This window comes from Pseudopipra pipra, chromosome Z, assembly GCF_036250125.1.
Source record: "Pseudopipra pipra isolate bDixPip1 chromosome Z, bDixPip1.hap1, whole genome shotgun sequence".
NCBI lineage: Eukaryota > Metazoa > Chordata > Aves > Passeriformes > Pipridae > Pseudopipra > Pseudopipra pipra.
The window spans coordinates 32994868-33014288 of record NC_087581.1 but is presented as its reverse complement, the minus strand read 5'-3'; the positions used below and the strand labels follow the sequence as shown (position 1 = coordinate 33014288).

At 36.7% G+C, this 19421-nt stretch overlaps 1 protein-coding gene across 6 annotated transcripts in view; it reads right to left on the bottom strand.

Annotated features, from left to right (window-relative positions):
• ADAMTSL1 (ADAMTS like 1) overlaps positions 1 to 19421 on the bottom strand; it is a 399489-nt gene that overhangs the window by 291895 nt on the left and 88173 nt on the right. For all 6 annotated transcript variants that reach the window (XM_064642565.1, XM_064642564.1, XM_064642566.1 and 3 more), the window contains exon 2: positions 9844 to 9963. In XM_064642565.1, coding sequence (XP_064498635.1) covers positions 9844 to 9963 — 120 coding nt within the window. The remainder of the gene's footprint in view (positions 1 to 9843; positions 9964 to 19421) is intronic.

Here is a 19421-nt window from a genome sequence, read left to right as displayed (position 1 = left end):
CTTGAAAAAGTTCTTCAGGAATAACCAGCAGCTATGCTAGTTACAAATGGCATGTGGTGGCAAATGATACTGGTTGCATATAATGTTCTCCAATCTCAGAAATTCACTACAAGCCTAACCACCCATTGCTATAGTGTCTGTGAGGTTTTTTAGGCAAACTACATTAAAAATTGCTCTGTCTCAGAATCACTTGATATGTAGAGAACACAGTTTTACTCAGAGTAACCAGAGGGATGCATTTAAACAATATGTACTAACATATGCAATATTATTTAACTTATGCCAGTCTCGGGAACAAAATTTGAAAAAATTAGTTTTATTTCACATATCATATACGAAGTCCTCAAAGAAGTATGAGGCTTCTTGATCTCATATGCAACAGAGTTGACTTCAGCCCAGGTATCCAGCTGATCATTCAGGGAAAAATAACTTAGATACTAGAATCAGTTTCTACTCCTGTCCCTGAATTCTGTGAATTCAATAACTGAGGATCGAATGCAGAGAAGTATCAGGGCTTGAATCATCGAGGCTTTCTGACAATTACCAAACCCAAGTCATATTCAATTTTTTTTCCATCCCAGCCATATCAGTTCTATACACTGCTTCTAGATATAAATGTTAGAGTCTCTCTCCACAATTAAGCAATTAACCATGCACAATTATATTACAGTTATATGAACAGATAGACTTGACCTTATAAGAAAGTCCAGTATCTCAGACACAAAAATTGAACAGACTAGCATTGGTCTGCAATAATTTTGAAGTGTCTGGCAGTAATCAAATTCTACAAAAATTATTTAGGTCACATGATAAATTTTTAGTACATGTCTCAAGAAAGAATTCAGCCTGACATTCAACCAGCCATTTCATAGAAAGTCTATACCATCTTTTTTTCTCCATTCATTCATTGTTTTGGATTATTCATTTATTCATTTTTTATGGATAAATCTTTATACCAAAACATTCAAAATCTTCTTTGTCCCTATAAAACCTGCAAATTATTTACTGCTATATAAAATTTGAAAATATAAAATACATCAAACTTGCAATGTTCCTGAGAGTATTTTATTTGCACATGCCATTTTATTTCTTCATCATATAAATTAATGCAGTAATCAAGACTCTTCCCAACTCAATAGAAAACTGAGTAGGTCAGCTGATAGTTCATCAGCTATGTATTTGTGAATAGCATAAGCTCATAATTATGAATGGGCTCCAGATAAAGCCTACAACAACACTTGCAAAAATATTATGAAGAAATGTTCTATACTGGGAAAAAAGAAAACAAGGCTGAAGCAAAGCCAGAAGGACAAGATAACCTATCAAAATAGAATCAATATTAAAAAATAAATCAAAGAAAGATAAGAGAAGGGAAAAGACAGTAATATTCTTTAAAGTTTTCAAATTCAAATTATGCAGTAAAAAGGGGAAGAAAATGTGGCCAAAACCAGTAAATGAACTTTTAGAAATTACAACTGAATTCTGAACTTTTTCAGTAATAAGGTTGTTGGTTGCTTTTTCAGATAAATTACATCCAGAAAAACTCGAAGAAATTAATCTGAAGGACAAAAGTAGGAATTGAGGGGTTCCTTATGAACAGCAATCAGTGATTCAGATACCCAGAATGTTAATGACTGGAAAACAAGGGAAAACAAGGTTAAGAGTCTGAGCAAATGCACCCTGAGGGAAGAAGACAGTCAGATAATTCCAGTTAACAAAAAAAGAATGTGCTTTTAAGAAACATTGATTTATCTCCACAATATTCCTGGAAGAAACATTATCTTATCTCAAAAAAAATAAACAAAAACACAAACAAACAAAACCAACCAAATGAACAAAAAACCCCAACCAAACACCAAACACAAACCAAAACCAACCAACCAACCAACCACCATGAAAAAAACCTCTGTGAAACACTTTCTACACTCAACCTGGAGCTTTTATTCCATTTATTCCATTATGCCATTTCAGCCAATGCAGAATTCTTTTTTTCTCTATCATTGTTAAGTTTCGCTGTAAGAGACCCCTTGCAAGAACAGCTCCTGTTAATTGCTCTATGATATTCATTGAAAATGGGTATTTGTAAAAGTTGCAAAGCAGAAATCTTTGAATGGTTCATAGCAATTAAACCTAATATTTATTATAGAATCATATAATACCCCAAGTGGGAAGGCAACCCACAAGGATCACCAAGTCCAACTCAGCCCTGCACAGGACCATCCCCAGGAGTCACACCATGTGCCCGAGAGTGTTGTCCAAACACTTCTTCAACTCTGTCAAGCTTGGTGCTGTGACCACTTCCCTGGGGAGCCTGTTCCAGTGCCCAACCACCCTCTAGGGGAGGCATGTTTTCATAACATTTAACCTACACCCCCCCCGACACAAACTCATGCTGTTCCACTTCCCCTCATGAGAAGCTGTAAGACTATTTCATCTGTTTCATCTCTGTACTTTTATTCCTAAGCACAAATTTAAGTAATCAGAATTTACTTCTACACCCACAGTGTACATCAATGGCACCAACAGATGCTACAATCCCATGTAATTTTGTTAATGAGAAATTTGGTATATTGTGTCTTTATAGAATAAGGATAATATTCAAACTACTACTGTTTTACTGTGCAGATTCCAGCTGATTACATCAAGCTAAATCAAATGGACCTTTTGGAAGAGTAGATGGAAAAATAATAGTCAAAACAAGTACAGATAAATAATTAAAAGTTGAACAAGGTGATTAAGATGCTTATGGGGAAGATGATATTTCTAGATGTCATCCAAGATTGCAAAAGGGTTTTCCAATCCCATGATCCAAAGAAAATACTCTTTCTTGAGGAAAGAACTTAGATGGTGGAAGAAAAAGGTTCAGTGAGCATCCAGTACTCTAGGTGAAACAGCAGTGAGCTATTTGGGATAAAAGCTGGGATGAAACCTGGCAGCTATGCTCAGTCATGGTATATGATGATACTCCTGGGTTAAGATGCAAATGCATTACTTTTAATTACTTTCTCCTCCCCTTACCAAGCACATGTAGGCAGAAAAAAATAAAAAGTTTAAGACATTTCATACTACCTAGTCTTGAATGTCTTGTACAAGTAAAACATAAATCAGCTTGTCCAAGAGTACTCAAAGACTGCAAAAGCAAATGTAGGAGGAAAAAATGTATCTAGTTATCTTTACTGAAGGAGGGGAAAAAAGGTCTAACTCTGCAAAATACCTTTGCTTTAGGTAATATCACGGTCCCGTTCCTAGCGTTACAACACTATTCTGGCACTGTGTTATTTTACAAGAGTTAAGCAGATAATTTCTATGCAGATGTTAATGGTCTTTTTCAAGTATTACAAATTGATAGATGATGCAGAATATAAAGGTTCTGGGACAAGCTACTTTCATCTGATAAACAAAAGGAATGTCTAAATCTCAAGTCAGTTCACCCATTCCTCTTATCTACAAGCAATTGTTCTGGAAAATCTGTTCCTAAATGAAGGGCCACAGTACAGCTGGGTGGACAATATACTTAATGGCAGATGTTATCTCACCAATTGGCTCCAACAAAATCACTGTTCTGTCAGGCTCAGAAAACAGAGAATTGCCTACTAGTGAGGAGCTACCATGGGACAGAGTCCTCTTGTCCTTTTTGCAAAGAATGAAATAGACAGAAAGAAAACAAGGAAAACTGCCACTAACATTTTTGATATGGTCATTCCATACATGTTCATATACTGTGTGTTGATTTTGGATGGATGCCACGAGCCCCCCAGAGCCACTCCATCACTCATCCTCCTCAACTGGACAGGGGAGAGAAAATATAATGAGGCGCTCATGGGTTTGAGATAAGGAACAGGAAGAGATGACTCGGCAATTGCTGTCACAGGCAAAACAGACTCGACTTGGGGCAATTAATTTATTACCAATCAAATCAGAGTAGGGTAATGAGAAATTAAATCTTAAACTACCTTTCCTCCACCCCTGCCTTCTTTACAGGCTCAACTTTAATCCTGATTTTCTCTATCTCGTACCCCCAAGTGGTTCAGGGGAATGAGGAAAGGGGGTTCAGTCAGTTCATCATATTGTCTCTGCCATTCCTTCCACAGGAGGGCTTCTCACACTCTTCCCCTGCTCTAGCCTGGGGTCCTTCCATGGGAAATAGTCCTTCATGAACTGCACAGACATGAGTCTTTCCATAGGCTCCAGCTCTTCACGAACCACTCCAGTGTGGGTCCTTTCCAAAGTGTGCAGTCCTTCAGGAACAGGCTACTCCAGCACAGCTCCTCCATGGGGTCACCAGTCCTGCCAGAAATCATGCTCCAGTGTGGGCTACTCTCTCCATGGAGCCACAGGTCCTGCCATGAGCCTGCTCCAGTGTGGGCTTCTCAAAGGGTCACAGCCTCCTTCAGGTATCCACCTGTTCTGGCGTGGGGTCCTCCATAGGTTACAGCTGGTTATCTGTTCCACCAGAGACCTCCATGGACTGCAGGAGCACAGCTGCCTCATTATGGTCTTTGCCACAGACTGAAGGGGAACCTCTGCTCTGGTGCCTGGAGCACCTCTTCCCCCTCCTTCTGCACTGACTGGTGTCTGCAGGGCTGCTTCTTTCATATTCTCACTCCTCTGGCTGCCATTGTTGTTGCCCAGTTGTTTTTTTCCCTCCCTCTTAAATCAGTTACCACAGAAGTGCTGCCACCATTGCTGAAGGGCTTGGTCTTGGTCCATCTTGGAGCCAACTGGCACTGACTAAGTCAGACATGGGGGAAGTTTCTGGCAGCTTCTCCCAGAAGCCAACCCTGCAGCCCTCTCCCCCCACATTGCCATGCTCACCCAATACCACTGGATATCTAGAACACATCCCACCTTTTTCTTCACTTACCCGCAAGTATTCTAGTCAATAAAAGCAGGTGGATCTACGAAGTTGCATTCTGCAATTTCTTCACAAAAACACATTCAGGGAGTAATTCTCATTTCCACAGGCCAAGGGCACAATCACACAAGCACATGCGTGTTTCCGAAGATTGAGGTTTCAAGTTCCACCACGACTCCTTTATCTGGGTTGCCTTCTGAACTGCAGATTGTGAATGTAATAGCATCCTCCACTGGCTTTTAAATTCATTACTGAATGGTCATGCATGAGCATGTTCTCAGTCCTTTATCACCAGCCTCATTATTAGGCACATTTATGCTGTATTCACTGCTCCTTTTCCGGGTATTCCTCCAGGTCATTGACCACCTTTTGGAATTTCATAATTCGTGCTTCAGTTCCACATAAATCAGCCAGAAAAATATCAGGGAATTTCCTGTATCTGTTGTTTAAGCTGTTTAAAAGTAGTTAGGTAAAACATTTGACAGTATGCTAAAGTACTAAAAAATTTAATTTCCTGCTGAGGAAGTGGGAGTGATAAGGTAATCTAATGCAGCATCTCCCTGCCCAATATCCATAGTTTCTTGATCATTAATGCTTTAAGAAAGGGATTTGTTAAGGCAGCTGCTTCTCAGCACTGCTTGATATTTTTTTTTTTTTTTTTTTTTTTTTTTACATTTAGACTGTTAATTTCTCAGTTTGATGGCACATTTTTAAAACACTTGTATTAACAGCAGTTTTTTTTTTTACTGCATCCATCTTCCATAATCTCCATTATTATGCAGTTATATGTCTCTGAAGCGCTCAGCTCCTCTGCAGCTCAGAGGACAATTCACACCATATATCATTTCACACAGTCAATTAACTGCAAAATTCCATTTCTCAAGAGAAAAGTAAAGGGAAAAAAATTCCTGAAGTGAGATTTTCACTTGTAGCGGGTTTGTAAGCCTCCCTGAGAGGGAAATGGAATTAGGATAGGTTCCTGTTGTATATTTTACCCAAAAGGTATCCCATACCCTGTTACGTCAGCTCAGATATAAGAGAGGGAGGAGGAAACAGTTTTGCTCTTCTCTTCGGGGTAGCTGTGCGGTGGTGGACAGGCTGCTTCTTCTTCTTCAGGAAAATGCCTTTCATGGAGAACTAGTCTTTATTGTTAGCTTTCCCTGTGTGTATAGTGCTTATAGTTCCTTTTTTTCCTCCTCTGTGTAAATATAAAACTGCTTTTCTTGGTAAATCCCGGGTTTTTAAGTTTTCTTTTTCGTCTCCCCTTTTCCCTCTGGGGGTGGGGGAGATCTGCGTAGCCTTGGTGGACATCCGGCATTCAGCCAAAGTAAACTATCCCAGGATATCATTCTTTCTAAATGTGCAACAGCAACCAGCACACAGTAAATCCAGCATCTGGGAGTCAGACTTATTTGCACAGACTGTATTCATAAATGCATATTTTTATATAAATGAACAAAAAACTCCAAATATGATAAAATATGATAAAATTATAGTTGAAAACAAAACCAGTATTATATATTGTTTTTAAAAGGTACCCAATATTAAATGGACTTTTAATTTTATAGTTTTGAAATTTTGTAAAAAATTAGTTTTTTTCTTTTAAAGATTACTCTAAATTTTTTCAATAGCAGTTCTGCAAACTTTAAACTTGTTTTTCCATTGAATCATTAATGTTAAATATCTTCCATCTTTTTTTGTATAACGCTATTCATTAGAAAAATGACTGCTGATAAAATTGTAGAGACTATGTCTTTTAGACAATGGAAACTGTTTTGTATATTCTGATAAGATCTGTTAAACACTGCAGATGGCAATTGATAAGTAGTATTGTTTAAGAAACTATGCACTTGAATTGATGCTTCAATTGTTAATTTTGTATTTATTCACTTTTATACAATTAATAAAATCATCTGAAAATTTATTGTAATAAAGTCTGTGAACCTGAAAAATTATCGTAATAAAGACTGTGAGCTACCTGAAACAGCTTGATTTTATTGTATTGTTTGTCCTGCAGATGACACATGTGGAAAATCAACCATAGTTACTCAGAACCGGATCAACAGAATCTTATAATATGATATTAGAGGTTGAAATAAGTCTTTAGGATTTTTACCTGTTTTCTGGTATCTGCTCCTTCCATTAAGCCAAGCATTTCCACAGTAAGGAAAGAATTTTTGTGCTGGACTGATATATACTATTGGTCACTTAGTCCTCATCACAAGACCCTCCCTCAGATCTAGGACAGTCACTAGTTTAAGGCACACAAGTCAGAAGGCAGAAAGCCATCCATCATGCATTCCACAACATTCAGAAGTTTAAAAACACATTAAAAAAATAATCTAGTGGGGCAGTCTTAGCAGATTTCTTTTGTAAGATAAATGTAAAACACAACATAAGCAAAGTAGGAAGTAATGTTTCTACCCTAGAAAGGAAGTTTCAGAATAACTTTGCACATAAAGCAGCAGAAAAATCAACTTAAACAGAATTTTGCTGAGTCCTGAGAGGTTTATAAATGAATTACAGGATGATGTTTCCTGCTCTAGTAGGTATGTTCCATTCATATACTTATTTTTGTCTTTCCTCTGTTATCTTCATGCACTAAATTTGAAGATAGTTTGCTCAAAAGAAAGTGAAAGGTGCTTTTGGCATGTAAATCTCTCACAGAAGATTATACTCAAATACCCTTTACTTTATACAGAGTTTTCAGAGATGAACTACATGATCAGCATTTAGAAAATAAAATTTAGCACAGAAATTATTACAAACAACAGATGTTGAAACTGGCAAGACTTTGTTAACACAGATCTCACTTTATTTATATCCCACAGAACTAAATGGTCAGTTCAGAAGGAAAAGAGAAAAAATAGTAGAAAAAAGAGACTCCAAGCATATCCAGAGGAAAAAAAAGGATATAATAATTTGAAAATTTTAAGGACTTGGGGGAGGGGGAGAAGAAATGATTGATAAAGAGGCTATTACTAATAAAATTCAGGAGGGTTTTCATAGCTTATTCATTTCAACATGCTTTTAACTGATATCAGTGTAAATAAAATAAAGAAAACATGCTAAAGTGATTTTTCTTCCATTCTATATGCCAAGACTGACACAAAGGATGCAGTAAAAAATAATTTGGGTAACGTTATTTAGCACAGTTTCTCATGGACATTTAAGCACACAGATACTGAAGGAAACTAAATGATTGAGCTATATCTGCATATCATAACAGTGGGAAATTTCAGCATTATGTTGAAATGTGAACATGGTAAAATACAACAGCAAACATATTTGTTAACACAATTAAAATAGGGTTTTTTGGAAAAAAAAAGAAAATGTTTGTATAAGTCAGTGAAAGTATACTGCTGTACTGTAAAGTCATAATTTTTGTTAAAGTAGCAATTGAAATTAAAATGCAGCTGTGTTTTCTGAAGTTCAAAAAAGCGTATATGTACTAAGATTAGCAGACTATAATTTCTGAATCAAAGGGACAGAACAAATATCTGCCTTAAACACAACATTTTGCCTTCATAGTTTTTCTTTTTTTCTCTCTTCACTGCTTGTTTTCAAGCAATTTCATTAAAGCAGACCACTAATTCATCATTTTTCTTTATCTGTCATGGGGCAGGAATACATAAATAGGAACTTCCCAAAAAATGTAGGATTATAATCCTTGGGATATTCTTTAAACTAGGAATTTCCTGAACCTTAAGTTTTTGTCTAAATCCATTGTATTTTAAATTATTTTGCCCAAGTTCTTGAATTATTTTCAATTTTTTTTTTTCAGAAGAAGAAGGAAATTCAACATAACTTAGAAACTGAGAAACACCTCAGTGGCTTCCTTTGAATAATTTTGTTAGTGTAATCTCAGCTATTGTCTTTGCAAAAGACAGAAAATGATAAAAATATAAATCCCCCTCTGGCTTCTAGTAAATTACCCCCTGAAGCAAATGATGGTAGAGCTACCAGCACTGGATTTTAGTGCTTATATTGAAGTGAAACATACAATATTGCAAACAATTGCTTACAACTGCCTTACAAGCAGGTACTGTATTTTCTCATTAAGCGTATTTGCTGTAGTAACTGGTTAAAAGAAAACAAAAACTCTTTTGAGCTCTCCAAATTTTGTTGAGAATTGAAAGATATTACTACAGCATCATTACCAACAGCTTTTAATGCACAGGCCCAGAAAGCTATTAAACCCTGCTTGTTGACTGTGCCCATTTTCTCGCTTGAACTATAAAACACTTATCTGTCACCCTTGGAAATGCACCTCTTCTCTCAAGTGGTTATGGAGTTACGGGGTTATTATTTTTCATTATCAGAAGTGAATCAACCTTTTTGGGATGCTCTCAGCTACCAACAAAAATAGTCATACATTATCTTATTTTGAAGAGTGAAGGCACGTTGTTTAGACAGTAACTTAAAAATATGGATCAGCAGCCTACATTTTCCCAGAAAGCATCAAATCAACTCATGTCATCATCAGGGGAAAACAGAAAGTTTAAAGACTTTACAAACGATAATCAAGACATTAGCTGCCCAACTTTCGCTGAGGTTCTGTGTGCATACAGATTTTGAAAAGTTGCAAACTTTTTTCTCGCCTTATGTAAGAAAAGCCTACAGTACGTAAATCACCAGACTTCTAAAAAGAACCAAAGTGGGAGATTTATTGGGAGACTGATTGGGGAACTATGATAAAATCGGCTGCTTTCTCAGTGTCGCATTTGTTAGAAAAACAGTTTTGCAGCAGGTTTTCTCATTAGATATATCAGTATTTCAGTGGAAATTAAAGGAAATAAAAGATTGGTCCTATGGATTTAGAAATACAGTTTGGAATTTTTTTTTTAGGGTGACATTTTTATGTAGTTAAAAAATCTCACTCTGTTACTTCCCATAAATTAATAAGCAGAATGAATGACCTATCACAACAATTCATATTTCTGCAATAATTTTTTATTAAGTATTTTGGAATAATAGAGAATTCCTACCGCATCTTCTGTTTTGTGGTTATTCAGCAAATCAGATAGGAAATCGTCATGAAGACTTTCTCTCCGAATCAACGTAAATTCACGTAGGAAAACTGTTCCTTGATTTTGATCTCCAAAAACCTAGAAGGAAAACACGCTATTAGGAAATGCACAGTTTTAATTCTGTCATACACATAATCATAATATCCAGATAAATATGACTGGAAGGTTAAAATGTCCATTAATGGTCCTTTGTCTTCCATTACTACACTCATTCTAGCCAGACAGCACTGCCATCAATGAGAACACTGATATGCATTTAAAGAATGTCAGTACATTAATGAATAACTGCCATTTACATGAGATTTTTTTGTGAAAGAAGCTTCTACAGTGTTATTTACAGCTATGGTCTATAAGGCAGTTAATGTTTAAAAACTCTTTTGTGAAATGAATTAGCATTTAAATTGCATTTCTACTTTATAGAACAGATCATGTTTGTCTAGAACTGTTACTGATCTGTCATAAGAAGTTAGAGCTTAAAACTTCTAAGGGACAGAAAAAATTATAAGTATTTTGGCTGGCAAACTTCCATATGCACATAAATTCAAAGTAACTTAAATTAACTTTATACCTATTGTTTTTAGGAATATATATATAAGCTACTCGAGAAAGAGGTTATTTCTTCAGTAACTGACTAACCAATGACTTCCAAAGTACAATCCTAGGTACAATTATGACATTTTTATAGGTTTTGAAAATAAATAATTAAAGCAAATCCACATTATTCTTTATGCTCCTCCATCCCTTTTTTCTTTGGCTATTCAAGTCAAAGAATTTTTTTTCAGGTATAAAGTAAATCAGAAGTGTTGGAAACCATTGAAATAATGGGGAGGGGTTTTTTACATATTAATGGAACATGTTGAAACACTGTTGTTTCATTTGACTGACTCTAAAGAAATCCACTACAAGAGAAATCCATAAAGGTTGTTATCAACCAGAAATAGAGACTGTATTATCTCTGGAAATCTAGTAGATTTTTCAGCTTTCAGGACTCTACAACGTATTTTAAAGATCATTCAGATTGAGAGAATAGTATGTTTTACCAAAATAATGAAGTAAAAATATTTTGTACTTTAATATTTGACAACAGCAACCAAAACACTAGTGTGAATTAGGCAAATGCAATAACTATAAATAATTTATTTATATGAGATACTGATTTATCTTCTCATAAAGATATATGAGATACTCAGGCACGGTAGTAGTGGAGTTTTGAGTTTCTGGTTCTTTTTCTGTTTCTACATCTCAGGGACAAGATACTATAATCAGGAATGGAAGATACAGCATTTCCTCATGTTATTTAAGATAAGCACAGTACTTATAAATGGACTGTCATTACTCACAAGAGCTGCAGTAACTAAATATTTTCTAAGAAGGAAGTCCATGCTCTGCTGTTTTTATTATGACTATTTCTTCTATTCCTTGTTCTGTATAGCTAATTATGCTGTACCTACTTATCCTAGCTGAGAAGTCGAAGAAGAGCTTGGAAGTAACATGATGTGTATTGTCCAGAGGGAGGATGAAGTACAGGTTTGCCTTTCCATTCCCTTAAAGTGAGTTGGTACTGTTGTTTGGGAGGAGGCAATCCTCTCTGACAGCTGGGAACTGAGATCAGAGCTGCTGTAAAGCTAGTGCAGCTAAAACAGACTCACAAGAAGATAAGCTAATAAAGTTTCACAGGGGGATGGAAATATCTTTATATGAAGTGGGTAATGGGAAGAATTAAGTCCCTAAATCCAAACTTTATGCACATTAATATAAGAGACCTTTTCTTTGACATAAGATTCTTGCCTCTAAGTAGTAAAATACAGGGCACCTGTATTTGGTTGCTCTGAGATCTTCTACTGTAAATTTTTAGTTAAATTAAAAAAACCCCAAAACACAAAAACAAACGAACAAACAAAAACCCCAGCAAATACTTTACATAACAGGAACAGTTTTACAAGAGTAGGGTTTTAAAATTTTTACTTAGCTTCCTGCCTTATGGATAACATTGGGAGATACACGCACTGATATTACTGTTATATTATTGAGTCACAGCAATGAAGAATCTTCAGGGGTGTACAAGAAAGAAATATGCACATGTCCCAAATAAAAAGAAGCCCTGAGACTGACACACTTCTTTTTTTGGACAAATCATTATCTTACAAATAAAAATTGTTCTGAAATAGCTCATATCATAAAAATGCTTCAACTCAAGATTGGCCAAAAATGCAAGTTAAAGTTATTTCAAGAAAGGAAATCTGTACTTTTATTCTACTTTCACGTAATATTCTCTACTTTAATTTGAAACACGATCAGCAAATTCAATGATAAAATTATAGAGTCATAAATTGTTTAGGTTGGAAAAGACCTTTAAGATCATCCAGTCCAACTTTTAACCTAGCATTGCCAAATCCACCACAAAACCAAGACCCTAAGTGCAACATCTACATGCCTTTCAAATACCTCCAGAGATGGTGACTGAACCAGGTCCCTGGACAGCCTGCTCCAATGCTTGTCAACCCTCTCCGTGATGAAATTTTTCCTAATATCCAAGCTAAACCTTCCCTGGCACAACTTCAGGCCATTTCCTCTTATCCCATTGCTTGCTGTCTGTGAGACTGACCCTCACCTCACTTCAACCTCTTGTCACATAGTTGTAGAGACCAATAATCTCCTCCCTGAGGCTCATTTTCTCCAGGGTAAACAACCCCAGCTACCCTAATCCGCTCCTCACAGGACTTGTTCCCCAGACCCTTCACCAGCTCCGTTGCCCTTCTCTGGACATGCTTCAGCACCTCTATGTCTTTCTTGTCATGAAGGACACAAAACTGAACACAGGATAGGTGGTGAGATCTCATCAGTGTTGAGGACATGGACGATCCCTTCCCTAGTCCAGCTGGCCACACTATTTCTGATACAAGCCAGGATGCCATTGGCCTTCCTGGTCACCTGAGCACACTGCTGGCTCATGTTCAGCTGCTATCAACCAACACCCCTAGGTTCTTTTTCTCTGGGCAGCTTTCCAGTCATTCTTCCCCCACACTGTAGCGCTGCCTGTGGTTTTTGAGATCCAAGGGCATGATCGGCACTTCGCTTTGTTGAACCCTACACCATTGGCCTTGGCCCATCAATCCAGCCTGTCCAGATCCCAGTGCTTCTAATTTCAGAAGTCAAATTATAAATAGTGTAAACAGTCACTTCCTCACCAATGATCTAACTTCCCACTTTTCTTATTTTGTTCCTACACAAATATAGTCAGATTTTGCCAATTCTTTTCCTTGTAAGAGCAGTCAGTATTCTATTATTACAATTTCTATCTAGTTCTCAAAATAAATGAAATCTACTGATAAAGAATGTATATGGAGTAACAAAAATCTCAGTAAAGTATTGCTAACCCTTAAAACTTAACGGTTTACCATATCAACATTAATGCTTTGATTACTCCTAATTACATAGGAGGGAAAAAGATGACAGAGGCACTATTCAGAAAGAAGAGACAGAGCAATGTAGTCTAAAAAAGACACCAGGATACTGAGGATAAAAGAAGATGAGAAATAAAAAAGCAGAAAAGCAGTACTGAAAGAATGACTTATTTTTCTTTTAATTTAGCGAATTTTAACAACAAAGTTATTTAGAAAAGAAAACTGAAAAGCATGCAGTCATCTAAAAGAGGTTATTTTCCTCTTGATTTATATCATACACTTTTCTGCTTTGAGTAGTAGTTCCCCCTGGATTCACCTTAATTTATACATTTTCTGATAGAACTTAGTCCTAGTGGAATATGGCCATCCTTACTGAGAGAACTGGAATAAATCCATTAAAGATGAGTGTCAGTAAACTGGAATAACATCCTGAAAGACTGTTATCCATTTTTCAAGTTTCCTTAAATTTTTGGCTACATACATATGACAACTTAATTCCCTCAGGAAACCTGTTTTCATCATAACACAGCCACTCTATCTCTGATCTGTCTTCCTCCAGTTCATGATGAGACAAACTTAGAAAACAATCTTCAAAAATAAGACCATGTAGCCCTTCTTAAGCAGTGAGCAAACCACAGAAACGGAAACTAGCCTGGCAGAAATCTGACCTGAAGCAGCAGCAACCACGCACAGCAATATGTGGCTTTCCAAGGACCTGCAAACAGCACTGTAAATGTGGTTTCACTAGTGCACATGAAGATCAACAGCATAGCACTGAAGTCTGTCAGCACAAGGAACTTAGCTGGGTATTCACATGCTCAACTGGCATTGCAAAGGAGCCTTTTATGAAATTGATATGAGGCAAAATTCCAGCAAATACTTAAAAAATAATGTTTTTCTCATTTTAGTGCAGTTTCTATCTCTCTTAAAACAATGCAAATCATTAGTTGTTTCATTAGATCCAGTGGTGCGAGTCCATGTGGCAGAAACCTTTGAAGAACCAGGCTGACAAATACAGAACTAGAAAATAGAAGACCTAACCCAAACCAGAGGGTGAAAGGATGAATCCCAGTCAACAAAGCCTAAGTTTTCTTGCACTTGGTTACTGTGCCACTGGGGAAGCAGTTTCATTACTTTTGCTGTGATCAGCAATAAAGTAAACTAATAATAATTCTTTGTTAGCAAGGTGTAATAGTGGTATTTTGCTGAATTCTTGAGGCACAGAAGTGAAAACACAGGCCAGGAATCTGATGCAAACAATCATGGCATCTGCAATACCACCTTTCTCAGTGCAGAGGAAGAGGAATTTCAAAGTATCTCACAAAGCAGAAATATCAAATGTGGCCTCAGGTATTTATAATTAACTATTTATGCACATCCCAGAGTTGCTTCAAGGTGACAGTTGCTCAGCTGAACCTTTTTTATTTTGGATATCCAAAGCCCAAAGTACACAGAAAATTATCACTAACATCAAAACCTGAGGCAAAAAAAGTACTAGTTTATTAAAAAATGCTTCTTCTGACAAAATTATTTCAAAAAATCAGGTTCTTTAACTTCACTTTTTTTTCCCCAAGAGGCCTAGAGTGTTTTGACAATGATAAGAAGGATTGCTTCATCTAACTAGTAGTATTCTCAGGCACGAATCTCTTGATTTTCATGACAGAAACAAATTAGAACAGAAGGTATGTGACAGAATGTACGGTATTAAATATCAGAAAAGTAGCAGTGACATTTACAGTGAGGGATGAGGAATGCCAGGTTTTAACAAACCAAGTTATTACACAATGACTTTTTTTGGACTAAACTCCACTCTAACTATCAGAGCAACTTATGCATGTATTTCAACTCTGAATTATTCTCAACAAAACTTAACAACAACATTCCACTTTATTGCCTGCATGCCTCCAAGAGTGCCACACTTTCATATGGGTGACAAGAGCTTTGCTACATCCTTCAGCCCTGCCAATCATGTAAGAAGGAAAAGCATCCCAGAAGACTCACAGGTGCATCCAAGCAGCTTCTGTCCAATGAACTTGACTCATACCACTGGTGCCTCAAGAAAATGTTTGACAAAATCTCATAGGGAGTTCTGAAATAAGAAAATTATTACTGTTACCTTTAATGTGCCATGGTTTTGTGCTGCAATGTTGATTCAAATTTTCTTCTCCTTTATTCTCCAAAATGGAATCAGAAGAAGGGTGGGTAGAGAGGGTTACAAGTCCAATACCAGGTCCCAAATTCAGAAGCAATTATAGTCTGTCTCAAAATCTAAATTATGAAAGCTGTTTGTCTTTAACAAAGTCTATGCAAGGATTTAAAGTATGCAGAGACATTACAGCCCGATCCTGCCACTGTTAATCACTCTGAAAATTTTTCATTCCTCCATGGAGAACCAGAAAACTGTGCACAATCTAAAATCTATTCTGCATGTTGCCTTCTCAGAATTTCTTGGGTATGATCACACTGTGTTTTTAATATAAATACATTCAGAAGGAGATACTACCCTATTTAATTAAGGACATCATTCTCCAAATGATTCTCCAAATTATTCTCTGTCATGTTATGTTTCCTTATTACATGTTTCGGAAATGTTCAATATTTTCCAAATGAATTTTCTGGGTCCCCATGGGGAAATATGCAGATCCAGGTAATCAGAAAGACTGTGTCAATGCATTTGTAATACAGCTGATAATTTGAAGTGTTTACTGTCATGAAGCCAACTCTTGCTTTAAACCAAAGACTAGAAAAATCCATGTGAGAGACAAGATAGACTCCAAAGTAAAAAATCTGATTTTAGGCAGAGGTAGTAATAGCTGTATCTTAGATTTCTCTTTTACCATTTCTATCTCACAGACTGAACTCCAAAGCTGTGAAGATGACTGTTTTCCCCATGAGAACTCCCTTTCTCTAAAATGTATATCTCTTCATATTCAGTTCAAACAAATGGTTTTATTGCCAAAACAAAGACAAAACAATAAAGCTTTTATTTTCTCTTTCGTTTTTATGAGGTAAGACAAGATGATTTGTTTCATTTCTAGGCCACTGTTATAAAATGAAAGGAAACTGTGGGCTATTATAATAAATCTGCCAGTGATTATAGTATTAAGCTCCCAGTGACTCCACAGGCCATCGACAAATGTGCTCATGTGAGTGTAGATAGCTTTCACATGAGCCTCTCCATTACTGGCATTCTGGAAAATCTACCAGAGTCACCATACAGAAAATATTTAACGCCATGTGGGAAAGCAGGAGAAAACTCAGGTGATTGTATACACAACACTCATACAGTGAGTAGAGAGCCTGTAAGAAAGTAGTCAGATTCTCGAAAGGTTAACTGTGTTCAATTCTTCACCTTCAATTCTGACAGAAGTTCAGCATCTCTGCTGAAGGTAGAAGAGACTGTCCCAGGCATAAGCTAACTGTTATCAGCATATTACTTTCTATCTTTCCTACAAGTACAGATTGAAGGATTGAAGGGAAGAGCTCTTTGTTCATGCAGAATTTTTTTTTGAAGGTAACCTTTAGAGGTTAGCTTCCCAGCTTTTCTTTGTATGGATAGGTAATGGCTCATTCTTGCCTTACAGCCCTTAGATTTCATGTCTTTGATTCTTAGTTTGCTAAGTGTCTTTTAGATGGAAGAAAGGGTTGTCTAGACTTACAAATTAAATCAATTCTAAGTCAACATTTTTCACTGGTGCAATATCTTCTTCTGACAGCTAAAAATAGGATTGCATGTCCCAGGAAGGATAAGTTATATGACAGAAACAAACCAACCACCAAAAAATCTTTACTCATGAGGAAAACATATTTTTCCTGAGACCAGAATATCAACAGTATTGCTTTCCAATTCCAGTCTTTCCAAACAGTGATGAAATTATTGTTTCTGAATTAACAGCCAGTCTCTTAGGAAACTGGCTAATGACTGTAGTGGTTTTGTAGGTTTAGAATTTTTAAAGAGAGAAGGAGGCTCTTGTTTGGCTTCTCTGAAGGTACTCACTCTGTGACTTAAAGTACAAACTCAAATAGCAATGTAATTCCCAAGGGAATGTTTTATTCAACAGTGAAATGTTCCCACCAGAAATCTTTTTGCTAGTTTTGAAATATATTTAATCTTTTTTTCTTTCCTCCCCGCCTTTCCACAGAGACTGAATTAATGAACTACCTTAATGGTAATGTCCTGACTTCTTTTAAAGCTTTGTGAAGGAAATGTGGTTTTGTCCTAATTATTTTGAGTTCTTAAACAGGCACAATAGCAGAGTCTGGTTAATGTATTCGCTGAAGGAATTATTTAAGGTCCATTTCAGTTTCTCGTTGTAAACAAACAAAAGAAACAAAAAGTGATTTGCACTCAAGAATTACAGCATGAAGTGTCCCCAAACAAAACCACCAGCTACTAACATCTTGGACAGATATTAGCAATCATGGGATAAATTTGTAAAGCATGCACACGCCTACACTTGACCCACAGTGTACCAACAAGAGAGGAAGCCAATATGGTCCTATTAAATGGAGTGGTAAAAATGTAGAATGCACAAAAAGACAGCAATTATCCTGCTGCCAAGCAACGATAGCCAAAAAAAAAAAAAAAAAAGGTGGGAGAGGGGAAGTCAAGAAAGAATAAAAAAAAAGAAAAGAAGGAGAGCTTGGGAAGGTTTGGGAAGGTTTGGGAAATGAAGGTTTGGGAAGGGAAGGCTAGGGAAGAGAAGGTTTGGGAAAGGAAGGTTTGGGAAGGGACGGCCCTGGAAGGGAAGGTCTGGGAAGGTTAGGCTAGGTTAGGTTAGGGAAGGGGAGGGGAGAAGGGGTTAGTGGAGGAAGAGAGGGGAGGGGAGGAGAGGGTGGAGGGAGAGGGAGAGGGAGAGGGAGAGGGAGAGGGAGAGGGAGAGGGAGAGGGAGAGGGAGAGGGAGAGGGAGAGGGAGAGGGAAAGGCAGAGGGAAAGGCAGAGGGAAAGGAAGAGGGAGAGGGAGACGGAGAGGAAAAGGAAAAGGAAAAGGAAAAGGAAAAGGAAAAGGAAAAGGAAAAGGAAAAGGAAAAGGAAAAGGAAAAGGAAAAGGAAAAGGAAAAGGAAAAGGAAAAGGAAAAGGAAAAGGAAAAGGAAAAGGAAAAGGAAAAGGAAAAGGAAAAGGAAAAGGAAAAGGAGAGAGGAAAAGGAGAGAGGAAAAGGAGAGAGGAAGGGAGGCAGTGAAAGACATACCGAGGTAGGACAAGGAGAGGAGATGAAAAAAAGGGAAAAAAGAAAAAAGAAAAAAGAGAAAAAAGGGGAAAAAGGGGAAAAAAGAGGAAAAAGGTAAAGCAGACTGTGGAGATAATAAATCCTTTAAAATCCTGCTGATCAGAACCTTCTATATGGCTGTAGTTAACACAAAATGCACTGAGGTTCATGAACAAGAGCTGCAATTGCACTTCAGAACACTATCTATTTTCTCATTTACTGAATACACAAAAGACACTTACATGGGTATGGCTTCTGTTTTTCATGAAAGTTATTTTTAAAAAAAGAACATAAAAACTACTGTGATTTGACCAAGAGTGTGTCCAAAGTCAAGACAGATTTTCTTTCCAAAACATGCCAAACAAATACTGTTGTTCAAAATACTTGAAAGCAGACACACAAATTTCTATGACACAAAATCAAAGAAAACCAGATGATAAGGTCTGAAGAACTCATTTTCTACCACTTCTTTCACTGCCTCACCATCAACAGCTATGGAATGGATAACTTAAATGTAATTATTCAGAAGATGCATCAGTTTTTAAATTGTCAGAATAAGTATGGGCCATGTGAGAAAATGGAGTGACTAACAGCTTCAGAAATCATTCTGAAAGCTTCAGTATGTTCATTTATCAATACACATTGTCACTACCTGCAGTATTTTCCAAAAGGCTAGAATAAATAACAAACTATATCAAATTGCATGAACAAATAATCATCTGGGATGAGCAAGATCAGTTATTCATAAATGTTATATAATCAGCAGTACCTGATTTCAAATTATTATTAGCATGAAAGTAAGCATAAAATATTACTTACCATTGTTTTGCAACATATATCACAATTAGCTATACTTATTTCTCTTGGTATTTTTGGGCAAGTTACCAAAAGTTCTACTAATACAACTTCCCGATAGCAAGGA